Below are 25,308 nucleotides of genomic sequence, written 5' to 3'. Positions count from 1 at the left end.
AAAACTATATGATGAAGATGACACAAACAGATGGAAAGATATACTGTGTTCTTGGATCGGAAGAATCAATATTGTTGAAATGACCATACTACCCAAAGTAATCTACAGATTCAATGCAAACCCTATCAAATTACCAATGGCGTTTTTCACAGAACTGGAACAAAATTTTTTTAATTGTGTGTGGAAACAGAAAAGAAACTAAATAGCCAAAACAATCTTGAGAAAGAAGAACAGAGCTGGAGGAATCACGTGCCCTGACTTCAGACTATACTACAAAGCTACAGTAATCAAAACAGTATGGTACCAAAAAAAAGACACATAGATAAATGGAACAGGATAGAAAGCCCAGAAATAAACCCATGCACTTATGGTCAATTAATCTATGACAACGGAGGCAAGAATATACAATGGAGGAAAGACAGTCTCTTCAATAAGTGGTGCTGGGAAAACTGGACAGCTACATGTAAAAGAATGAAATCAGAACATTCTCTAACACCATATACAAAAATAACTCAAAACGGATTAAAGGCCTAAATGCAAGACCAGATACCCTTGTGACTCTTATAAGGCACTAATCTCATTCATGAGGACTTTACCTTCTTGACCTCATTTGATCCTAATTACCTCCCAATGGTCCCACCTCCTAATACCATCCCATTTGAGTATAGGGTTTCAACACATGAATTTTGGGAGGACACAAATATTCAGCTCATATCACCAAATATAGTTACATTGGGGGTTAGGGTTTCAACATATGAATCTGGAGGGGCCATGATTCAGTCCATAGCAGATATTAAGGTACTAAGGGTATGGAATTCCATTTTAGAAGCTCTTCAAATAATTTAAGATAATCAGCTGCCTGAATTATTTGTTTAGGATGAAATTCTGTTTAGCTGGAGGCAAAAGACTCATTTAATATTGTCTAGAATTCCAAGTCTTTTTATAACACCATCCTCTGTCATCTCCTTATGTATGAAATGGTTTGAATTTCATGATAAAATTTCATTATGACACACTTCTCCCAAGAAAAACTCTTGTGGACAATTTTGGGGGTTTTCAGGTAAGCTATTACTAGTGCAAGATATTTTTTAATGAACTATTTCTCCTAATTTTTTCCCTGTAAAGTTATTTCTTCTAGTCTCAGAACTGCAAGAAAATAGTAGCTCCCACCCCCAAAGTCCTATTTAAAAATAATGAGCATTCTACAATCAAGAGACATGCTGAAAAGGGGGGGGTGTCTTTCAAATAAATACACAGGTATTCCTAGAGTAGTTAATTTTTAAGTGAAACTAGTGATACTTCCTGCCAAGCTTGAGTATAGTACATGAACCTGTGAAACTAGAATAAACTAAAAAGTACCTGTGACTACTTTAGAAACTGATGTACTGAATACACTTGTAGTCTATTTTTTATAGCTCTGACACTGGGAAATTCCATAGAGTAAAAATATAGGGTGTTTTAACTTTGCTGTAAAATATGAGTTTTGGGTATTGAAAAGGGAGATATGCGTCCAACTTGTACTGAGTTCCTTATAGAGAACTTAAAAAATCAATCATTCCAACAAACAAATAAAAACTGTAATGGCTCAGTAGTATTCTTCATGAACAGTTACTGTAAATAAGGGCTGAAGTATTCAAAGAAAAGGAGCTCAGAATCTTTCATGCATTAACTATTCTAGGGAAGGCCATTGAAGAAGTAATATCAGTTTGAGATGGTTCAAAATATGTTACCAAGTCTAAGGACTTATACATTATTATGTCACCATTTTGCTTTTAGTTATCTAATTTAGGAATGTTTGATTTTAAGAGGAAGCTGGAAACTAACTGGAATTGTCTCTAGCAATGTTATTATATAGGCTTTTACTTAGGCTTATAGATTTTTCTGCTATGTTTTTATTCATCTTGACATAACAATAGGCTAATTGTAATTATATCAGTTCATGGGCTTACGTTTCACAACTTCCTCTTAGAAACTCTGATTTAGTTTTTGACTTATTTAGTTTACACACTTGCTCTCTAATAATTTAGTTCTGTAATGCTGGTTAAAAAATTTTTGGACATTCCCAATATGCACATATACATTAAAAATACACGTGTACCTCTGTGTTTATGTATTATGTATACCATAAAACACATACACAATAGCAATTTTAAGGGATTAAAGATGAAATAATTAAATTTTAAATTTAAATCTTTCTACTGAAGTACAAAATAAGAACATGATTTGACATTCTTCCTTATTTTGGAAAGTCTTGGTTTAACATTTTGTGACATGGTGATTTGAGTTTGATTTTTTTCTAATATAATAGACTTTGGGGGGGGGAATAGTTTTATATTTATAGAAAAATGGATATGATAGTACAGAGCTCCTATATACCCTGTACCCAATTTCTATTACTAACATCTTACATTAGTATGGTATATTTATTCCTTAATGAGCCAATTTTGATCCATTATTGTTAACTAAAGTCCACAGTTTATTCATACTTCTTTTGTTTAATGTCTTTTTCTGTTCCAGGACCCCATCCAGAATACCACATTACATTTAGTTGTCATGTCTCCTTAGGCTCCTCTCGAGTGATCATTTCTCAGACTTTTCTTGTTTTTGGTGGCCTTGACAGTTTTGAAGAGAACTGGTGAAGTAATTTTTAGGATGCCCCTCTAATGGAGTTTGTAATTTGTCCGGTGTTCCTTTCATTAGACTGGGATTATGGGTTTGGAAGATCACAGAGGTGTGGTGCCCTTTGCATCATATCAAGGTTACATACCATCAATATGATTTATCACTGAGCTCAGGTCACATTGTAACTTGGCCCATGGGTAAGTATTCATTTCTGCTAAGGTCCATCAGCAAGCCAAAACTTGTTTCTCACAAGGAGAGTAGTTATCTTCACAGGATGGCAGGGCTTTGCTACAAAATCCTCAAGGTTTGCATTGTGATTCACTTATATGTACTTGCCAAAGACTCCAAATATCATCTCTATCTGCCACTTTAAGCATCACTGGATCAACTGAATCATATGACCCAAGTGGCAGAGTAAGTTGCACAGCAGCCCGGACCGTTGCAGAGACTTCTCTTCTCTCACTTGGTGTAATGCCTTTTTTTTTTTTTAACAGTAGGAGGGCCAGATGTAACAACTTATCCTTCACTTAGAATTGATATCTTGATATACTCAACTCCACTGGACGCCTAGAAATTTCACTGAGGTAGAAGGCCTCTGAATTGGGGTGGATTTATTTTCCATCCTCTGACATACAAATATCTTACCAGTATGTGTACAGTAATTGGTACTTCCTGTCTACCAGGACTAATCAGCATATCATCATCAACATAATAGACCAGTGTGGTGTTCTGTGGAAGCGGAAGGGGATTTAGTCCCTGCAGACTAAATCATGACATAGGGCTGAAGGGCTGATATAACCTGTGGTGGGACAGTGAAGGTGTGCTGCTGACCTTGCCAGTTGATTCTTTCCGGTGGTCTTTTTCAACACATATAAAGGAAAAAGCATTTGCCAGATCAACAGCTGCACACCAGGTACTGGGAAATGTGTTGATTTGCTCAACAATGAAACCACATCTGGAATAGCAGTGCAACAGGGATCATCACATAATCGGACTTACAAAAATCCAGTAATGCTCCAAGATCCATCTGTCTTCTGCACATGCCAACTAGGTGAGTTGAAAAGGGATGTGATGCGTATCACAACCTTTGCAACTTTCAAGTTCTTGATAGTGGTACTAATCTTTGCAATCCCTCCAAAAATGTGGTATTGTTTTGGTTTACATTTTTATAGGTAGCAACAGTTCTCGTGGCTTCCATTTGTCCTTTCCTACAGTAACAGCCTTCACTCTACAGGTCAGGGGACCATTGTGGGGATCCTGCCAGCTGCTGAGCATGTGCATTTTTTACGCATTCCGGAACTGGGGAAATAACCACAGGTGTTCAGAGACCCACTGGGCCTAATATAAGATGAACCTGAGCTAAAATTCCACTGATAATTTGACCTTTACAAGCCCCTACTCTGATAGGTAGATACTACAGTGATATTTTGGATTTCCATGAATTAGGTCAAAGCCACTGTGTACTAAGCCCCAAAAGTCTGGTTATTTCCTTTCCCCCAATGAACAGTCACTCTTGTTGATGGCTATAGGACCCTGTGGGGAAGGCTGGGGAAAACATTAACACTATACATTTTTGTCACTGAAGTAGGGTCCTTTCTCAAGAAGACCTGGCCTGCCCTTCATTCAGAGTTCTGGGTACGTAAGTTGGCTCAAGCCTGGGAACTGATTGAGGGGCTGTGACTTTCTGTTTTGGTGACACAGGTTACGGTTTCTGTTCATAGATCCAGAACTCTTCTGCTAATCTATTTTTTGGCTGTGCTGTGCAGCTTGTGGGATTTTAGTTCCCTAAGGATTAAACCAGGGCCCTCGGCAGTGAGAGCACTGAGTCCTAACCACTGTACCACCAGGGAGTTCCCAGAACTCTTCTGCTTATAAAGACCAAGTAAGAATTTAGTAATTATCCATCTATTTCTTTTCTAGGGACACCATGATCAACTAGCCAATACCACAGGTCTCTGCGAGTCAGACAATTCTGATTACTGCTTTGGCTCAGCTGTCCATTACAGCAACCACACTGGTACCTACCTGCCACCCTGAGATCCCATCATCACCACTGCATTTAAGAATCTCAGTTTGATGATAACAGGTTCCATTGTAAGATACATCTGAATACAGAGAGGAGCAATTGCAGATCTCCTCAAGGGTGCTGGGACTCACTTCACAAATTACTTCTCATAGTCATGTAATGTCCTCTGGACCCTCCCAAGGTGGGTGAGAAAGTCTTACATGATAAATCAACTCTAAGATTCCCATCTTCCCAAGACTTTGGAGATCTTCCTCTACAGTATCCTAGGCAGTTCAACTTCATTTAGTGTAGGCACTTTTGGGTGGAAGGAAGTCAAGTGATCAAAGGTGTTTTCACTCAGTTTCTTCTCACAGTGGGTCCATTGGGCTCTGAAAGCCATCTTGTGGTTATTTTCTTAGTTCCACAGGTACAATTGGAAGAGACATACTCAGCAAACAATCAAACAAACTCAATCTTTTTCTAACCCTTTCTAACCCTTTGAGGTAAAATGTATCTGCTTTGTAGGCTCTTATCAATAAATTCAGCCTGACAGGATTTTACAAGCCTTCATCTTTATCCCTGTATTAGTTTCCTAGGGCTGTTACTGCAAAGTACCACAAACCGAGAGGCTTAAAACAACAGCAATTTATTCTCACAGTTTTTGAGAGTAGATATCTGAACTCAAGTTGTCAGCTTCTCCTGCAGGCTCTTTGGAATAAGCTTTGTCTTTTCTTAGCTACCAGCAGCTCCTGGCATTTCTTGGCTTCAAGCTACATCACCCCAATCTCTGCCTCCATCTTCACATGTCCTGATTCCTTCTGTGTCTATATATGTCTGCATCCTCTCTTCTTATATAAGGATACCACACATTAGATTTAGGACCTACTCTAATCCAGCAGGACCTCATTTTACCTGATTACATCTTCAAAGAACCTATTTCCAAATAAGGTCACATTGCATTTCTAGTTGGAGAATGAATTTTAGGGGACACTAGTCATCCCACTATAATCCCACACCCTTAACATCCATACAAAATTTGACTGCATATTCTTTTGTATGCTCTGAATTTTTTTAGCATGTGTATTTTACTTTTTCAAATAAAATTAAAGCAGAAAACCCGCCAGTTTTTTGCCATAAAATGCAAGTATTCTTTTCAGCCAGTTTCTACCTTTGATGCCCATTACTACATAGTCTCCCTATATTGATTTCCCTGTCTTGCCCTTCTCCAACCTTTTCTCTAACTGCAGACAAAATGACCTTTTAAAATAATCTCCTTCCGATCTTTCAAGGAGGATCAAACACAACGTTCCTCATCAGCTGAAGGAGGCTTTTCAAGATCTGGTCTCCAGTACCCTTCTTCCAGGTTCATCTTTCAATAAAACCCCATTATGAACCCGTTTTACCCCAGAACCCCTTGTAGGTTTCCAAACTGCCCAAGCCATTCCCTTCCTCCATACTTTGGCCTGCGCTCTTTGCCCCTTGCACCCATGACTGCTGCTCATCTTTAGCAGCTACTCCGCTATTCCCTCCCTGGACAGGAAGCATTTTTGTCTTCTCATCTTTGAAGTCTGTTAATATTTTCCCTTTGCTCTTGCTCCTCCTAAATCAAATTTCCTATTAGTTTTTTAAAAATAGATTTTATTTATTTATTTATTTATGGCTGCGTTGGGTCTTCGTGGCTGCAGGCTTTCCCTAGTTGCGGCGAGTGGGGGCCACTCTTTGTTGTGGTTTATGGACTTCTCACTGCAGCAGCCTCTGTTGTTGTGGAGCATGGGCTCTGGGCTTCAGTAGTTATGGCACGAAGGCTCAGTAGTTGTGGCTCACAGGCTCTAGAGCACAGCCTCAGCAGTTGTGGCACACGGGCTCAGTAGTTGTGGCTCGTGGGCTAGCACAGGCTCAGCAGTTGAGGCTCAGCAGTTGTGGCTCAGCAGTTGTGGCACGTGGGCTCAGTAGTTGTGGCTTGCAGGCTCTAGAGCGCAGGCTCAGTAGTTGTGGCTCATGGGCTCTAGAGTGCAGGCTCAGCAGTTGTGGCACGTGGCTCAGTAGTTGTGGCTCACGGGCTTAGTTGCTCAGCGGCATGTGGGATCTTCCTAGACCAGGGCTCTAACCCGTGTCCCCTGCATTGGCAGGCGGATTCCTAACCACTGAGCCACCAGGGAAGCCCCCCAAATTTCCTATTTGAAAGAATGTAGTCCAACAACACACACACACACACACACACACACACACACGCTGCTGCGCTGGCTCACCGGTTGGGTAGGACCGTGTCCCCCTTCTCACGGAGGGGATGGCTGTTAACTCAGCTCTGGAGCGACAAGCCCGCACCACGCCGAAGGCCAGAGCCCGGCGGGCTCCAGGCTCGGGGCAGGTGGTGATGGCATTGCCCCTGGGAGGCCGGTGAAGCAGCACATCACCCACTTGGACCACATCCCTCGCTCTACAGCCGAGGAAACTCCTCCGGCGGAGGGCGAGGCTTCGAAGCCCAGAGCGACACTGTAAGGCGCCCAAACATATTAACGCCCTTCACGCCCCAGGCCGGCCCTCCTCCTCCTCACCGAGGCCGAGTCCCGCCGCTCGTCCAGCACTTTCTCTCCCTCACGCCCGGGGACGCGAGGACAAGGAGCTGCCGCGACTCTTAGGTCAATGACCGCCCGCGGGGAACTCTGGGGCTGGCCGGCGGCGCGCGGGGGTGGAGCACGCGCAGTAGTGCTTCGCGTGGGCGGTCCTCTCGGGCGGCTCGGCCCGCGCAGGCGCATGCGCAGGCTCCGCGTCGCAGGACTCCCAGCCGTCGCGGGCCGCGCCCCCTCGCCGCGGGTCAGAGGCCGCGGGGCGGGCGGTGGTGACGCGCGCGGAAGTGTCCTGTGAACCGTCGGTAGCCGGCGGGCAGCAGAGCTGCAGCGGCGGCCACGGCCTGGCGCCCAGACGGGAGGGGCTCCGGATCGCTGGGAGGCGGCCGAACCCCTGCGGCGCCGCCGGCGGCGGAGGCCCCATGAGTCGGGGGACGATGCTTCAGCCCGGAGCATGGCCGGGGGAGAGCTGTGCCGAGAAGCCGGCGCGGGAGGCGGGGGCCGCGGCGCTGGAGGGCGAGAAAGCGATGGCCGGGGGGCAGCCGCGAGCCGCCGTGCGGTGCCCGGCCGAGCAGTGAGTGCGGGGCGCGGGGCGGGGACGGCGGGGGCGGCGTGGGGCCCCGGGCTCGGCACCCACGGGCGGGGGAGGAGCCGGCGGAGGGCCCTTCGCCCCCTTGCTTTTCAGGTTGTCGGTGAAGACACTTTTGTATCCAGTGTGTCCGATGACAAAAGTTTTTACGGAAGGCGCGCTTTAAAATTATGGTTATCCAGTACTCCCCCGCTTTTTTGACATTTCCATAGCTCTAAAGCTAAAGAAAGCTCCAGCAACTTGGGAAACAGACTCCAGAAGCATATTATCTTATAACCCACTCCATTAGCGCTTCCCCCCAACCTGTCGCGGCAGCGGACTAAGGTTGTCGCTGTCACAACCCCAGGAAAGCTGAGCCACGCGACCTGTTTGTTCTTGGAAGGCAAGTCTGTGCTTGATGAGCGTCCCGCCTGTTGGACAGACTTTGGACGGAATCTGCCCCCATTCTTTTGCCTGTTAGCTGCTTAACTAGATGTCCCCAACCGCCTTGATTTTTAAATGCGAAAGGCAGTGCTGCTTAGATCAATTCCTTATTGAACTGTAAAGGCGACTGCGTACATCGGAAGAGTTTACAGTTTCTGCAAGGATTTGGGGTCAGGGGTGGAAGCAGAATATAAACTTGAAGGCTGAAACTTTTCTGCACTTTCAAGTTCTAGTCACATATAAATGCTTTTGGAATTCCAAAATCGACAAAAGCACTCAGGTAACCAGTTTGACAGAGATCTTAATTGGCCGGAAAGTGTGCTTTCCACACCCCCCCGCCCCATTTCCTAAAAAGGGGTCCTGGGGGAGCTGTTATTGCAGATAATGTATTACAATAATTCTCGCATGCATGGCTCTTTATCGTGGGCTTTGACCTTCTCCTTGAGCACCCAAGCCCCTTGGGGTGGTATATTATCCACACTTAATGGGTTAAGATTTAGAGCAGGAGGTCTCAAACTCCTGCCCCCAGGAGCTAGGCAGGTGTCCCATGGGCTCCTGGAGATCTGAGTCCTATGGGGACAGGATCCACTAAGTTCCAGCCTATAGAAGATTCCAGATATTCTGACTTTTGTTTGAAATGTCCTGATTTTTATTTTATTTTTAAATTACATCCAGGTGTTTCACTTTTATTTTTAAAAATTTTTTTGTCCGTGCCACACGGCTTGCGGGATCTTAGTTCCCCCGCCGGAGATCGTCACCACTGGGCTTCCAGGGGATTCCCCTGATTTTTAAATAGTAGCCTTTTATTTTTTAATTGAAACCACTGTGCAGGCGCATGTGAGCAGAGGTGGCTGCAGTTTTGCTCCCTGGGTTTGAGCCCTACCTAAGACTCTGCAGCGGGTGAAGTTGGGGTGCACATGGGGGCGGCCTTTGCCCCTGCCCCTCCCCAGCCCGTGCTTGTTCCTGCCTGCAGCTTCCAGGCTGACTGCTGCTGCTGCACTTAGGCCCCGGTGGTCTCAGCTGTGCTCCCCACCTAGCGGCCCTGGTCCTCAGATGCTGCTTCTCAGCCTCAGCTGTGTCGTGCCCTCCTGGGAGACGCAGAAACTTTGAAGTCCAAACCACGGTCCCCCAAATACACAGAGTTATTTGGCAAGCATTTCTGCTGGATGTGGTTCCCAGAGTCTGAGCACCTGGGGAAATGGGTCATAGTGCAAAAGGAACACTCTTCCCGGATGAAAAGGTTCTGTGGCACAGGTGTCTCTTCTCTCTACTGTCAGTAGAATTATGGGCATGCAGCTGAAGGGAATGTAACAACCCAACCTAGGTTTGTCATTTTATCGGTTAGGAAACTGAGTTGCAGATTTGATAGGTGCAGCTTGGCCAGGGAGGCACAGGGAGTAGGTTTCAGGGCCAGGTTCCCTGATGCCTGGGTGGTGACCTCCCCCCATGTCTTTCTGGCTTTCTCAGCAAAACTCGGTAGAGGGACATGACATATAATCATGCAGACTTCACTTTTTTTTTTTTCTGGAATAGATATTCCAGTTTGACGTTTACTTACTAGCTTAATTTCTTTTTCTTCCTATTTTTGTTGTCTTTGATGATCTCATTCTCTTTTAACTCTCATAAGAGAGCAAGGGGGAGCCAGGGAAAGGAGGTGAAGATAACTTCAAATATCAGCTTCTGAGCATCATATCTTACGTTCTGGGCTTCCTTGTTTATTATATGGGCAGTGGGGCTACTTCTCATTGCACTCTGATATTTTCTTAAGGGCTAGAGAAACTGTACTGCAGCATATAAACATTGCCATTATATAGTTTGCAGTATAATGTGTGCACATCAGTTCTTACACGATGATATATGCAGCCTAATAGTTGAGTGTAGATATAAATAAATAGTGCAATGCCTAAACTAGGTCCTCAAATAGTTTTTGAATCTTGTGCTTTTCTGTCATTGGAGCCAAATCCCTTCTTCCCACCCAGAGAGTTAGGTTTGACCTGCACAGGAATTGAGTAAAATATTTGCATCTGGAAATATGAAACACCATAAAATGCAGATGTTTTGAGATACCCCGCAGAGTCATTTTAATTCATTCAGTGGATAGAAATTATGAAGACAAATCACAGCCCAACTTTTGTAGCCATTATATTGTACATCTGGGCTGTGACTCTGAGCGGTACAGTGAAGGGTAGGGGAAGGGATGGCTCATTTCCTACAGGCTGTACTGTAGGACACAAATTCCTTGTGACTAAGCTCACTGTGTTTTGCAAGGGAGTGAAATAGTGGGGAAGAAAGACATAAAAATCATATGGATAAGCTCCTTCCTAAATCTCTTTCCTTCCTTTCCTTTCTTTCCTTTTTTTCTTAGTTCACCTGAGAGCTGTGGTTGGCTGACATCCCTTGGACAAGCCCTAAGGATGGCTCACAAGATGATTCAGGGTCCCTTTTGAGGAAGTATTAGGTCAGACCAGATTCAGTTGACTTTTTTTGGAAATGTCCTCACTCCTCCTATCAGCAGGTTTCCTGTACTCCATCCCCTGCTCACCTGACCCATACAGTTGAAACTTAGGCTGTGTCACTTCTTCCTCTTAGCTAAGCTAGTACTACAATCCTTGAGGACCAGGATGGTTCTGGGACATGGTTGGTGGCCAGTCTAGACATGCTTAGGGAATTGAGAAGTGAGACTACTCCATGGTCCTTCTCTGTCTGCCTGACGGTGGGACAGGGTTTGAATCTGGGGTCCACAGGCTGGCTGTGTGTAAGGGGGAACATGATGTGTCTGTGTACCCCTCTGAAGTGGAAGGCAAAATTGTGCGTGTATTTATGTTTTTCTGGACTGAGGTTCTGAGGAGAGCTGTGGATTCTCAGAAGGGCCGTGCACAGCAAACTGTGACGCCGTCGTCCTCGGGTGTTGCTCAATGTGCTTTTGTGCGAATGTGTTTTCCCACCCACCTTAGCAGCCCCGGGGAGGGGGGTGGCTGTCTTTGATGGGGTAACAGCGACTCCCTCCTTCCCCTTCCCCCTCCTGGATGTAGAACCTGCTTCAGAGCTGGGATGCCTCTGAGAAACCTCCTTGTTGAGGGTTGTCCCCAGGCACCTCTGGAAGTCACGTGGAATAGCCTGAGCCAGTCGTGGAAAGTCCACTTGCAGATGGGAGGTGGAATTTCAGCCTGGGTGCCGGTACTTTCCCACATTTGATGTGTTGTTCACTCATCTCTACAACCACTAAGAGGTGGAGAAAGGCTGGGTTGAGTGGTCTTTGCTTTTCCTGTGCCTGTGTGGGATGGTGCGTGGTGTCACAGTGGTTGATACTTCAGCAACACTGCCTGGGCCATTAGTCTTCTAGGACAGGCCAAGTTAAGCACGAACTGCCGCGTTCAAGTCCAGAGAGCTGAACAGAGCCATACTCAGTTGAGCTTTTTTAGATAACTAAGGGAAGCTTGGTGCAGATGCTCATAACAGTGAGTGATTAACGTGCTGTCTTGTTAGCTTTGCATATATGTTAGCATTCACTTTTTCATATCATGTGTTTACTTGTATCAGAAGTTGAAAAATTGGCTTCACAGAAATGTCTTCTGCTTCACTGAGCCCTGGGTTTTTAGTTTATGGCTTTTGTTTTGGGGAGTAGTGTAATTTTGTCTACAGGTAGTAAGCATTTTAAAATTAAGTTTTCAAACATTTATTGTTATCCAGGTCTTTGAAAAGAGCAAGAGGAAGGTTATAATTCAGTAGACAATGTCATGTAACCTACTCAATGGTGTATATTGCCTTAATATTGAGAGTAAAATAATTCATCTCTGAGAGAAAATGGGAGCTTGAAAATACTTTAAAGTAACATTATGGTACTAAACTAATAATTTTCTAAGTAGGAATTATTAGCATTTTGGTTTTAAAATTTAACTCGACTGTACTTGAGTATGACTCACATGCCAACGTCCTCAAGAAATCAAGTCAGATTTAAGACTTTTACTTTTCTTTTTTTTTTCCTTTTTTTTTTTCTTTTTTTTGCCGGACACGGGCCTCTCACTGTTGTGGCCTCCCTCGTTGCGGAGCACAGGCTCCGGATGCGCAGGCTCAGCGGCCATGGCTCACGGGCCCAGCCATTCCGCGGCACGTGGGATCCTCCCGGACCGGGGCACAAACCCACGTCCCCTGCATCGGCAGGCGGACTCTCAACCACTGCGCCACCAGGGAAGCCCAAGACTTTTACTTTTCTTTACTACTTTTCTAGTGATGGGTATGTTTTCTAGAAGGAAACTTTTTGCTCTGGTGATCATTTGAGCCTGTGGACTTCAGTGGCCTCTTTGTACTAAGTGGTGGACACTCCTCATCCCCACCCCAACTTGACACACACAAAAGATTGCCCAATTTCTGAAACTGGTCAGCATCAAGGATTTTATCTTATCATATAATATCCCCTTTCCTTGCATTGTTTCACTGTCTTCCCTTCCCATGACAAAAATTTAAACTTCTAGCTATTTCAGATTCCCAACTTTAAATATAATTTCTTTTCGTTGTTATTTTCAGCTTTAATATTTTGATACTTAAAAAAGTTAAAGCAGAAGTTTATTGAGTGAAGTATTTTCTTAAATAAAATTATTTTAATTTTTCTTGCTTTCACACATCTCTCTCACTTTCCAGTTGATGGTCCTTATGTTGGATGAATATTTCATTTTGGCTGTTAAATGTCTTATTTTCTGATCGTATTGATTGAGCTTTATTGCTTGAACCTCTAACTTATCTTCTCTCCAAGGAGATACAGTGGCTTTTAAAAGCCATATTATAGTTTCCCTGGTGGCCTTGGCAAGTTAGCAAATGTCCTTGGCCACATGTCCTTGGTGGCCATGGAAGTTCGCAAGCATTTGTGCAGGGAATCTGAATGAAATCTAGTGTGGCTTAAGTCATTTGAATATACTCCGGGCCTCCCATTCCTCAATTTCTGCTTTACTTCTTTTGTATCTCTTGAGTCACCGCATTTCTATTACCAGTAATCTCCCTTTCTGCTCTGTCTTCCTTTTGCATTTAGTTCTCCTGTTGACCTCTTTGCGTCCCTTTCCTGTTGGTCTTTGGCGGAATTTGTATTTGCGGCTGTGCAGAGGGATGCTTGTTTAGAGAACCTCCTCTGGGCACTGGTGTTGCCATTGCACTTTGGTTATTTTGTAGGTTAGAAAGGAAGGAGACAAGAGTGCAGGCGAATATGCCTACCCGTAGCCACAGAATTTGCTTGAAGTGTGAATAGATTCATAGTCTGTTAGGACTAAGAACTGGAAGAGGAACCATGTAGATCATTTAGGTCTTGTCTAGCCTTCTTGTTTTGAAGATGGGAAAACTGAGACCAAGATTAGGGAAGTGGCTTCCCCAAAGACATGCTTCTGATAATGATACTGTGAAAATGATTCACTTAAATGCCTGTTTTATAGGATCAGAATTTCTCTCCTATTTGATAAAGCTAGGAAGGAGGCCAAAAGATAACATTAAACTATTGAAAAAAGACCTTAACACATTTAGTCACTTTTTATTTTAAGCATTTGATGTATAGTCCCTGCGAGTTTGGTTTCTGTTTGCTTTTAACCCTGGCACGGGCTCCATGGGTGACATCACACCTGTTACTTGAAATCTCACTGGGGTTAGAGCACATGGAAAGTACCTTTTCCCTAGTATGTCCCCTCAACCTCACAACGTTAAAAAAAAAGACAGGCACACATGCCCCATCACCTTTACGTGGAGAGGAGAAAAGGAAAAAAGGAATAAGAAATGATCTTACCACTGCTCTACACGAATGGATGTAGCATGAGAATTAATCAGGCTAGCTAACGCTTTTGAGTGCTGAGTATTTATGCGTCTGTTTTCACAGCAGTCTCTTGAGGTGAGCGCTCTTACTGTCCTTTTTACGGGTGGATACATTTAGGTGGTGAGAAGTGTGGCCACTTGAGTTGCACGGTTACACGTATGGCTATAGTGAGGAGTGGTTGAACCCTGGGTGACTCCAGCCATGGCACCCTCAGCGAGGCCACCCGCACGGCATCTGCCCTGAGGTGGTAGGTGGTAAGCCATTCGTGCCGGGGCCTGGATGGAGCCAATCACAGGCATGAAAGCGTAGGCTAGGGTCGGTCAGGTGTTTGGACACAAGTGTTGGGTGTGTGTAGGGCAATCGCAGAATACAAGCTGGAGTGGCGGGACGGGTCCAGATGTAGACTTCCTTGCTTATATGGGAGCCACTGAAGGGTTTCAGCGGGGCGGAGGGTGTGTTAGTGCCCAGCGCAGCCTGTCTGTCTCAGTGGCCCTTCTCCTGTCTCTTGCTCCCTCTCACCTGGTCCCCTTTCCTCTGGCGGGGCTGATGCACGCGGAGCTGGGGGGCTGAGGGAATCCAGGGTGTGAGTACGTCTCTCGAGTCGCTCACCTGTTTCCTTGGTAACTCCTCCTTCCTGTGTCCAATGTCCAGGGTGCCTGGAGCCTCCTGTCTTGTGTGAGGAGTGGGGGGGTGCTGTCATGGGGAGGGAGTTCTGGGAATTGGGGGTCTGATCTCTCCTGATGTGTACACCAGCCAGTTTCCTTGTGTTCAGCCCTGGGTGTCTCCTCTGCCCTCTGAAGCACTGGGCACCTCCAGTTCCTGAGCCTTCCTGGCGCCCTGCAGGGTGTGCTGGTCTTCCCTTCCAGCAGATGCCCCTCCGCTGGCCTCGAGGCTTCCCCTCTCCTCCGTCCCTTCCAGCCCGTTCTTCCACTTGTGGACGGTTTGGGCTTTCACGTGTCTTGTGGTTTCAGCAAAGATAGAGTTGGCACTTCTCCTTCCCATCATTGTCACGTTGTGGTGTATCTTGAGGGGAAAAGGAGGCATCTTAAAACTCAGAAGTCCCGTTTTTCATCCTTGTCTGGCACCCAGTGGGGTCTTCTCCCTTTCCAGGACTTAGTAGGTTCTTGTTAGCTCACTGAAGGAGCCTAGAGACTCTTTTGGGAGCTGTTGTGCTAAGTCCCAGTGAAAGTAGGCGGGGTGCCGGGATGTGCTCGGCAGAAGGCGGGTGGCTGCTTGCGTGTGGGCCTCAGGGACCAGGAGGGGCCTGAGGGAGGTTTTGTAGCTCCGGGGACTTGTAAATCTCCTATCCTTGTTTTTAGAGTCGCTCTCGTAAAATTTGTTTGCGACATACTAAAGTTGGCACTTGGCCTGCAGTCCTGTATACTTTTATTAGCACCATCTTCAGCATGGCATGGCTTCACTGATAAGATGCACGCTAAGATGCTTACGTACGTGAGGCATTAAAGACGTTACATTTAAAACGGCCTCAGAGCCGTGTAGCCAGTGGAGTGGTGTAACATGTCTCAGTTAAAGTAAAAAACTGAATTGGAATGCTAGAAACACGAGTCTAAGATAAAAGACCCATATTTTATCCGACTGTCATCATGTAATGTGAAAAAGTTAAACTTTGCGTGTCTTATAAATTTTTTCAGCAGTTGCATGTTGTGATAAGAGGGAACATGTCAGTGCAACAAATTTTTGAAATGTCTAACTTGGTATGATTTCAGCGAGGAGGACATGTATCGTGCGGCGGATGAAATAGAAAAGGAGAAAGAATTACTTATACATGAAGGAGGGTCATCAGGTATGTTTGGAATTGTTTTCTTTATAGAGTTCCTACTGTTTATAGTAGAAAATGCAGTTACCTCGGTATATCCATTTCCATGAAATATTGAGATGTACTTCCTAGGAGACATGCGTGTGCGTGTGGTCTTATCTGTATTGGATTATTCATTTTGCTGAGGTATGTTTGGGGAATACTGTTTCCTGAGGTTTTACAGTTTTAATACGTATACTTCCCCTGCATTCTTTACATTCATATGGTTTTTGCACCCGTGAGGCTTTGTTTAATCTCTTGACACCACTCTCTCTCAGTTCTTGACTTCCTGATATTCTTAGGGGGAGAGTTTGGGTTTGAAGGGCATTTTTCATTTCAAGTGGAAGGACTTACTGAGAATCTGGCTCTCCGGGTCTTTGCGTGCAGAAGGCCATGTGAATTTGATTAACGGATAAGGAAGAAGGGTCATGGGACTGAGAGCACTAATTCTCCCGTCATTTCATGATCTTGTGTCCATGCTTCTGCTCAGTCGTGCCTGCTCTGCTCGCCCCACCGGGACCCGTGGACCCACGGCTGCTAGGGTGAGCCTCTGCTGGGGGCACGGCCGGCGGGGCTGTGTGTGGAGAAGTGCCTCCCTCGTGCGGGAGCCCAGTGAAGATGCTCCGATGTGGGGGTGTGCCACAGGTGGCTCACAGGTGGCATTTTCTCGCGCGCCGCTCGTGCGACGTGTGAGTTCTGGTTTAAGAACTAGCTCCTGTTTGTCGTATGGTTAGCAAAACACCATACGTGTAATTAGGAACAAAAGAGACAAAGTGGGGTCTTTGATGGTAATTTTTGAGTCTTCCTCACAAGGAGTTGGTGGACCTCTTCACCGTGGTAGCCAAGGGAGACGGGATTTGTCCTGGTCTGGTCCCCCGTAACCTTCAGAGGATGCTCGAGTCTTCCGCTGCAGTTGCACACAGTTCACCTCGGATTCAGTCCTTAGCAGTCATGTTCCTGAGGAGAAAGTGCTTCTGCAGCCCTGGTTTACTCCTGCTGTGTGTGCAGGGGCCCCTTGCTTTCTCGCTCCCTCTGCAGGCCCCGTGTTGGAATTCTCCTCTTCCCTCCAGGGAGGGCCTGTGCAGGTGCTCTAGCTTTTCAGGGGGCCTTGTCTGAGGCCTTGTCCAGCTTTCGTCTGAGGTCAGAATGGATCCCTTTATACCCTGAATCTCAGTCCTCCTGGGTTCATGGCCCTTCCCGCAATAACGTCCTGTGGAAGTGCCTCTGGTGGGAAGCTCTTGTCCATATAAAAATTTCTTTATTTTACTTTCTTTCTGGAATAACCCCAGATGACTATTTGTTTTTTCTAATTTTCTTGATGATTTTATTGCATTGTCTTCTGGTTTCTGTTGTAGTTGAAAGTACTGCAGTCAGTCCCATACTTGGAAATCTGTGGTTTTTTTTGTCTTCTCTTTGTCTTCGGTGTCCTACAGTTTCTCCTTGAGGTTTCTTAAGTATGGATTTTTTTTTTCTTTTAAACATTTTGCTTGGGATTTTTTTTACTTTTTGAATCTGAGGATGGCTAGTTTTCATCAGTTCAGGAGAATTCTCAGCCACTATCTTTCTGAATATTGCCTTTTTCCTATTCTCTCTACTTACTCCTTTCATAGCTCTAATGAGGTGTTTGCTAGCTTTCATTCAGTCATCCAGGTCCCTCTGTTACACACCCTTTTAATGTTTTCTGACTTTCAGCCTCTGTTGCCTTCAGGACAGTTCCTTCGGAAATATTTTCTTTTTCTTTCTTTTTTGGAAAAGTTCTATTTTCCCTCTGAATTTGCTTGGTCTTTTTTTGATAGTGTATTGCTCTTTGCTCATGTTTTTATTCCTTCTTTTATTCCTTTAAGCATGTTGAACATACTCTTTCAGGCCTGATAATCCCATTATCTGAAAATCCTGGCAGGCCTAATTATGCCAGTTGCTATGTTTCCTTATTTCTTGTTTCTTCAGAGTTTGAATTCTAAGCTCAGCTTTTGTGTATCTGTGTAGATTTTACGCAGCCTGTCTTGAGTGTGAGAGAATTTGGCCTTGTTTCTGCCAGGCACCCAAGGAGTCACCTGCCTTGGGCCACGTTAGGTTAATTTCTGGGTTTAAGCTTCCAGGGTCTTGCAGCTAGTGTAAAGTCACACCCTGTCCCTGTGTGAGAGCCGGCCCGTGGTTATGAATTCTCAGGGGAGGCTTCCTCTCTCCCCAAGTCAGAGCCCAGGCCAAGGCAGAGAGTTTTTTAATGCCCTCTCTTTGTTAGTGAAAAGGTTTTTTTCACCTAGTCCAGGGGTCAGCAAACTATAGCTCCCTGGCCAAATTTGACATGGCACCTGGTTTTGTAAATAAAGTTTTATTGGAACTTCTTGGTTTACACATCACCCATGGTGATTTTCATGCATAGTAAAGTTGAGTAGTTGTGAGAGAAAACTTTATACCCTCAAAGCCTACGTTACTTACTCTCTGGCCCACCAGAGAAAAAGTTTGCGATTCTTGCCCTAGCCTCTCAGTTGAGAGTCCCAGCGTTCTGGAGGGGTTCAGTTTTAACTTCCCATCCTCTGAGAGTCTGAATCCTTGTCTTTGTCACCACATGGTGGTTAAGGAACAAACCTCTTGGTTATTTTGGCTTCTGGTTGCCACTCTGATTTTCATCTTCCCCCCTTGTGTTTTTCTGTGTTTGTCTTTGTGGGGTTTTTTGCCACTAGAGATGCTCTTTCCTGGGAACAGTAATCAGTCTGTGTTGGATGCAGTTAAACAAAGCAAGGAACTGTTGTATACTTAAACCGCTTGAGGTCAGGCACTGCCTGTCCTGTGTCTCCAGCTTCTAGCCTGGAGGAGGGCATGCAGTGGCTGTTGGAGTCCTCCTCCCAAAGAATGGCAGCAACATGGGACTGAAAGTATGATTTTGATGCTAGCGCTTTGCGAGCACCCCTTTTCCACCTTCAGCTGTGCCCCGCGGACCTCTGATTCAGCGCAGGGCCGCCTCAGAGCCCGCTGAGCCTCCTGCCTCCTCCCCTCAGTCCTGAGGTGTGGCCCGCCTCCCTGACCAGGGGCCGGGTCCTGCCTTGGTGCACACAGGAAGAGCACTGCAAGTGAGCAGAGTGGCAAGGCTGGACCTTCTTCCCGGGAGGCCCTTCCTGAGCTGGAAGCATGCTCTGCCTTGTGGCAGAACGTGCCCCGATACGCGTCCTCAGCTCTGGACATTTGTACTTCCTCAAGCTTTGTGGGGAGGTGAGTAGGAAGGCGATAAAAGGGAAATCTTCCCTCCACTAAGTAGACACTCAAACAGTGTTTATTGACTTCAGACAATGACTGGTTTGTATTTGAGGGTTGGCTCTGCAGCGGTGGTATTTGTGGTCTCCGTGTATTATGCTCCGGGGTCTGTTTCACCTTTAAGCCAGTCCTGACTTATGCCACAGATAAATGTATCAGTTATCTGTATATGTGTTATTTTCCCGTTTGTATAAAAGGTTTGTTTTCCTTGTGAAAGGATTTACCATGAGATTTTTTAAAACAGGCGGTTCTTACATTTTTGTGTTTAAAAAAAAAATTGGTTTACCTGAACTGCAAACAGGGATTAGGGGCTCCTCCTGGGCTCCTGCATCAGTCACCCCTCATCTGTCACACCCTGCGTGGTGAGTACCTGTGGTCCTTTCTTCTTCAGTAGTCTCTAAACACATTCAGGACAGGATCTGGGGCTTTAGCGTCTTCATACCCCCCGTTCCTAGCTCAAAGCTTGGCACACGCTAGACACGCAGTAAGTGTTTATTGAATTGAGCTGAATATAACATCTTTGTTTTGTGTTCAGCTTCCTCCTGAGCAGATATGTTGTAAGGTACTTCTGTGTTTATATCCTCATTTCTTTGCTAACATTTACTTCTTCAGTATTTTAAAAAGGAAGTCAAGAGATGCCTGGGAATTTACCTCTCTTTCTTCCTAGAACATCCACACAGACATACACGCATGTGGGTGCATATGCCACAAAATCAAATCTCAAACCTCACACGTTAAACAAGGAAAGTTTAAAGGCCGTTTTTTACTGTATCATTGGATCATAAGTTGTATTTTTTAATTTGGGGGGATGTGTTATTAGAGTCAGACAAGGCCTGTGGTTCAGTTAATGTTGAGAGCTCCGTTAGTATCTGGCTGATTATCAACAGTTTATAGCCCTTTGGGATCAAGGCAGGATGTAACTAAATAAAGACAATTAAATCTACTTTTGTAATAGAGGTGTTATCTCTTTGTATAATGGATGTAAAAAACAAATTACAAATCATTAGATGTATCTTCTCAGAGCTTAGACTGCTACGTATTTTATTTGAACATTATTCACGGGCACCTGGGTCCGTGTGGTTACAGGTGCTGAGGGCACAGCTGAGAAACAAAACAAAGCCCCTGCCCTCAGGGAGCTCATGTTTTGCCGTGTGTGTGTGTGTCTGTGTGTGTGTGTCTGTGTGTCTGTGTAGGGGTGGGGAAGGCAGGGTGCAGAAAAAGAAATATGTCAGGTGTTGGATCAGTGCCAATAAGAAAAGCAAAACAATGTAAGGGGAATAGAGGGAAGCGGTGTATGTGGCATTTTGATATCGGGCATCAGTGTCAGGAGGTGAGCAGAGACCTTCAGGGAGTGAGGAGCGGGTGCCACGCAGGTAGGGCAGGCACCGTCAGCGTGGGGAGAGGTGGGAGCTGAGGCCAGAAAGGCAGCAGGCGGCCCGGGCTCGAGGCCCTTGTAGGTAGTGAGGGAGTAGCGTCGAGTGTGGTGGGAGCCCAGCGGTGGTGGGTAGCATCTGACTTACGTTTTAAATGCACCCCTCTGGCTGCCGTGTGGAGAATGGTTGGTAGGGTGCGGTGACAGGGAGGCCCACCGGGAGACCTCGGTGGTCACCTAGGAGCGAGGTGCTGGAGGTCTGGACCAGGTGGTAGGCAGTGGTGGAATTCTGGATTTGGGGGGACTGCAATGAGCGAGAAAGGAAATCTCAGGTAAAGCAGTACCATTATTCTGATGATGCTTTGTTTCATTGTTTCCCCCTCCCCACCCCCCACCCCCTTTTTTTTTTTTATTCTTTAACAGAATCCAGATTAAGTGTAGCTCCTGAAATGGATATCATGGACTATTGCAAAAAAGAATGGAGGGGAAATACGCAAAAAGCAACATGTATGAAAAAGGTATGATGCCTGGATGCACGCATTTTGAGTCTTTCCAACAGTCTATCATAAGTAATTATTTAATGTGTCCTTTTGCATTTTTAGATGTTAGTTATGACAACTGCCACTAGGCGATGTAATTACTGGTGTTCTAACGTTAGAGATGAGGAAACAGGCTCCAAAGATAAGGGACTTGTTGGGAGTCACAGTATTAACATAGAATCATAATCAGTTATTCAGTAACTTGATTTCTTTGGAAAACACATAAATGGCTCTGTGCTGTTCAGGGTTGGGCCAGCCATTGGTTGTCCTCTTGGGATCATTTGGGAGCACTGCCCTTCTGGCCTGGTGAGGGAAAAGGCGCAGACGTCATACATCTGCTGTCCCCACTCAGGTTTCTTTCCATGTCCTCCAGTTCTAGGGGCCTGGACTCTCCTGTACCTTCTAAGCAGAGGGATCTGGAACTACTTCCTTTATTTAGGGCAGCGGTCCCCAACCTTTTTGGCACCAGGGACAGGTTTCGTGTAAGACGATTTTTCCACGGACTCGGGAGGGGGATGGTTTCGGGATGATTCAAGCGCGTTACATCTATTGTGCGCTTTATTTCTATGATTATTACATCATAACACATAATGACATAATTATACAACTCACCGTAATGCTGACAGGAGGCGGAGCTCAGGCAGTAATGTGAGCGATGGGGAGCGGCTGTAAATACAGATGAAGCTTTGCTCGTTCGCCCGGCGCTCACCTCCTGCTCTGCGGCCCGGTTCCTAACAGGCCACAGACCGGTACCGGTCCATGGCCCAGGGGTTGGGGACCCCTGATTTAGGGCATCCCAGGAGCTGTCCCCCTTTCAGTCCCATTGCATAGATTGGTGACCCTGAGGTCGTCCTTCCAAGGCTGTGGGACATCAGGGATTCCCATGACACGGTCCCGCTGTGGCTATGACTGGGTTGGGTCATTGCTCGAGTCAGGCCCCTTGACCCACTCCCACTGCACAGCAGGTCGAGCAGCACACCCTACCGGTTCCCCCTCAAATGTATCCTGAATCCAGCGTTCCCTCGTAGACTGAAGTTGCTACTCCAGTTGACGCTTGAAAAACACAGGTTTGGGCTGCGTGGGCCCACTTCTACGCAGATATTTCTGCTACATATGGACGACAGCACTGCAGGCCGCGTAGACGCAGAGGGCTGCCTGTACAGTTAGGTGCGGGTGTTCGACAGAGTTGGGGGCCAGCGGTACAACTGCGCCCCGCACGCGCACCCCGGCACCCGGGCTGTTCAAGGCATGGCCATATCTGACTTCCTCCGAGCTACGGAAAGGGCAGTTTCACCCTAACGCTTCTACCACCTCGTGTAACTTATGGATTATACCCTTTACTTATCTTTCTCTTGGGATTATTTACGTTACAAGTTTGAATGCACTTCTGGCACGTTAGGGATACTGACCTAAAATTTTTGTTTGTTTAGAACTGTCCTGTTTAGTATTTAAACTTGTTAAGTATTTGAATGTATTTGTTCTTGTCCTCAGAGCTTCATTTTGTAGAAAACGTTGTGCCCCTTTCATCAGGCACCTCAGCTGCCCATGCCTGCCCTGAAATGGGCTGACCATACTCGAGTGTCACTGCCACTTCTGAAGCTCTGAGAGCCAGTGTCAGCCCTGCTTCCCGCAAGTCTGGACTGTAGACTGCTTGTGTGTGACACTCGTTAGAGAGCTCAGTCACGACATACCTGGCACTCTCGGTTCCTGCCAGAGCTTAAGAACGTTTAGATTTGTGTGGCCATCTGCTGAAGATGCATATTGGCTACTCGTAGATTTTGTAAAAACCTCCAGCTCTGTATCAAAGTAGATAACCAGAGGCCAGGTATCTAAACTGTATTTTCTCATCTTCCCCAGAAATGCTTACACTGACTTGCAACCTTATTTATTTATTTATTTTTGCGGTACGCGGGCCTCTCACCGCTGCGGCCTTTCCCGTTGCGGAGCACAGGCTCCAGACGCGCAGGCCCAGTGGCCATGGCTCACGGGCCCAGCCGCTCCACGGCACGTGAGATCCTCCTGGACCGGGGCACGAACCTGTGTCCCCTGCATCAGCAGGCGGACTCTCAACCACTGCACCACCAGGGAAGCCCGCAACCTTATTTTTTGATCTCAGTCTCTTTAAAGGATCTCTTCTAACAGTTGGCACCTTAAAGCCTGTAATTGAAGATGTTTACTAAGTTATCCAAGTGTTCCATATTTTGGAACTCATGCTGAAGTCATTCCTCTATGATTTCAGTTTGAGGTAAAGATATGACCCTATAGTTGGACCCTTCGGTGACCAAATAATCAAAGGCACATCAGTTAGAAAAGCATCCCATCAGGACCCGTGGCAGTCATTAGAGCATTTCTGGGCCTGATAACAGCTTGGATCTCAGTTGTCTTTTAGTCCTTATTTGTCTTAATTGTTTTCTTTTGGATATTCATTTACACACTTGGAAAGATACAGTTGCTGTTGAACTAGCCATCGTGAGTATTTGGGGTAACTAGGGGTTCACCATAGGGAAGACGTGCATATCAGCAGGCATGAGGCTGCTTGACAGGCCCTTACATTGCAGCGGTTGGGCTGCTGAATAAAAATGCAACTCTCAAAATTTTATTATTGGAAAGACGTACTTTCATATCCACTTAGAACATCATCCTGTGACTTGAACCTTGAAAACAACTAATAACAGGGTCCAGTGCCTGGACACAGGATGACTGTCTACATGGTGCCCACCCCATGAGGGCGACACTTCTTCTTTTGTGTAAATGTGGGTAGGAAGCAGGGTTTCGAGAGATTGTTGCGGAAGAACAGGACTAGGGAAAGGTCCGCGAGGTCGGGTGCGAGTGAGGTGGGGAAGCCGCGAAGTCGACGCCGACGCCCGAGCAGCGTCCAGCGGAGAACTCAGTCATCTGGGTCCCCGGACCAGGTCGCTGGGATCTTATGGTGTCCTTTTTGGGGGGCATGCTCAGAGTGGTCCATTTGGATGGCTGTATTGGAGTTGACTGAGCGTGTCACTGAGCATTTTCATTTCCTTGTTTCACTTCCAGGCTGAACAAGAATGACACTTAAATCCACTTTTTGAAAAAGTCTAACAATTTATCCAGGCACCTCCTAGCATGTCGTTTTTTTATGTATTTCACGGAAATTTGGGATTCGGGGGTATTATTTTTAATGTGGAGATACGAGCTGGGTACATCTCTCTTTTCTTTCCTGTCTCTTCATTAAAGAGTTTAGGGTCAATCTAAACACAGATTAAAGCCTTCAGAATGTTGGTTATTAATAAATGAATGTTACAACGGTTGCTAAGGGGCATATAACTCCAACTTTGGGGGTGACTAGTGTTTTAATAATACTTGGTGTATTATTTTATATTTTTATATATGTTGCGTCTGCTACATATGCTGATACCATGTACAGTACTAACATTTGTTAATTTCCTTTGATTAATTAAAAAAAGAATTCAAATATCTTACATGAAAGACTCAGCCAGTCTTGTGTCCGATCTTCTAGTGATCGGGGCACAGTTTTTCCACAGGAGTAAAATTCCCCCCACTCTCTGAAGTCAGTAATGACCATTTTGAATTCTCTGATGCTTTTGTCCAGGGCTACGAGGAGGTGTCTCAGAAATTCACCTCCATCAGGCGCGTCCGTGGAGATAATTACTGTGCGCTGAGGGCCACGCTCTTCCAGGCCATGAGCCAGCCGGCCGCGCTGCCCTCCTGGCTGCAGGACCCGGAGCTCACGCTGGTACGCTGCTGCTGCAGGTTTGAGTCTGCGATGTTTCCAGTTGCTTTTGTGACAAAGACGTCCCCTTCTCTGCCCTGTGCTATGTGCTACTACTGTCCGCAGTGTGACGTCAGTGTGTGTGGGGGTTTATTCAGTTTTGTGGGGCTGAGATGATTTTGCATAGCAAAGTGACCAAAAATGATTGATATTTCCCCAGAAGAGGAAGATGATAAAATTTCTTCAGTGCTTCAGCTGACTTAGAGAACAGGTGTTTAGGGTTTGTTCAAAGCACTAAGGGCGGTTTGACTTCAGTGTTGGAGTCTACCAAGTGGGCTGTATATTGCACTATCTGAGAACCTGCTGGGGGTTTTAAGAGGCAGATTTCTGTGATTCTAGCTCCACCTCAAGGAATCAGCACCCTCTGCAGAGCGTTAGGAGAACTGGCTTGGCAGGCAGCAGAGCAGCAACACTAGAAGAGAGATGGTTGCTGTCCGCCTGGGAGAGGCTTCCTGGGGAGGTGAGGGTCCGGGGCTACGTACCATGCCTGGCCCTCTTTAAGGTCTTAAATCTGCAGCCTGGTCGTGACACCCCAAGAAGTCACATTATCAGTGTGTCGTGTATCC

At 45.9% G+C, this 25,308-nt stretch overlaps 1 protein-coding gene and 1 long non-coding RNA gene across 7 annotated transcripts in view; one reads left to right on the top strand and one right to left on the bottom strand.

The window, feature by feature from the left end:
• The window catches only part of LOC309804925, a 65,398-nt gene extending 58,108 nt beyond the window's left edge, over positions 1-7,290 (bottom strand). For 3 of the 4 annotated variants that reach the window (XR_014294191.1, XR_014294192.1, XR_014294193.1), the window contains exon 1: positions 7,183-7,290. This is a non-coding gene — a long non-coding RNA (uncharacterized lncRNA). Of the gene's footprint in view, positions 1-6,876; positions 7,145-7,182 lie in introns of those variants that run through there. The other variant, XR_014294194.1, reaches the window with a different exon arrangement.
• Positions 7,291-7,459: 169 nt separating this feature from the next.
• The window catches only part of OTULIN (OTU deubiquitinase with linear linkage specificity), a 30,063-nt gene continuing 12,214 nt past the window's right edge, over positions 7,460-25,308 (top strand). For 2 of the 3 annotated variants that reach the window (XR_014294167.1, XM_082622400.1), the window contains exons 1-4: positions 7,460-7,768; positions 15,722-15,798; positions 20,858-20,952; positions 24,563-24,706. Coding sequence is in view for 2 of the 3 variants with exons in the window: in XM_082622400.1 (XP_082478526.1) it covers positions 7,617-7,768; positions 15,722-15,798; positions 20,858-20,952; positions 24,563-24,706 (468 nt within the window). In the remaining variant the exon portion in view is untranslated. Of the gene's footprint in view, positions 7,769-10,637; positions 10,665-15,721; positions 15,799-20,857; positions 20,953-24,562; positions 24,707-25,308 lie in introns of those variants that run through there. The other variant, XM_082622401.1, reaches the window with a different exon arrangement.

The sequence above is a fragment of the Mesoplodon mirus genome (assembly GCF_964341445.2).
Source record: "Mesoplodon mirus genome assembly, chromosome: 5".
In the NCBI taxonomy this organism is placed as follows: domain Eukaryota; kingdom Metazoa; phylum Chordata; class Mammalia; order Artiodactyla; family Ziphiidae; genus Mesoplodon; species Mesoplodon mirus.
Note: the sequence above shows the minus strand (reverse complement) of the source record. Positions and strands in the feature narration are given on the sequence as shown.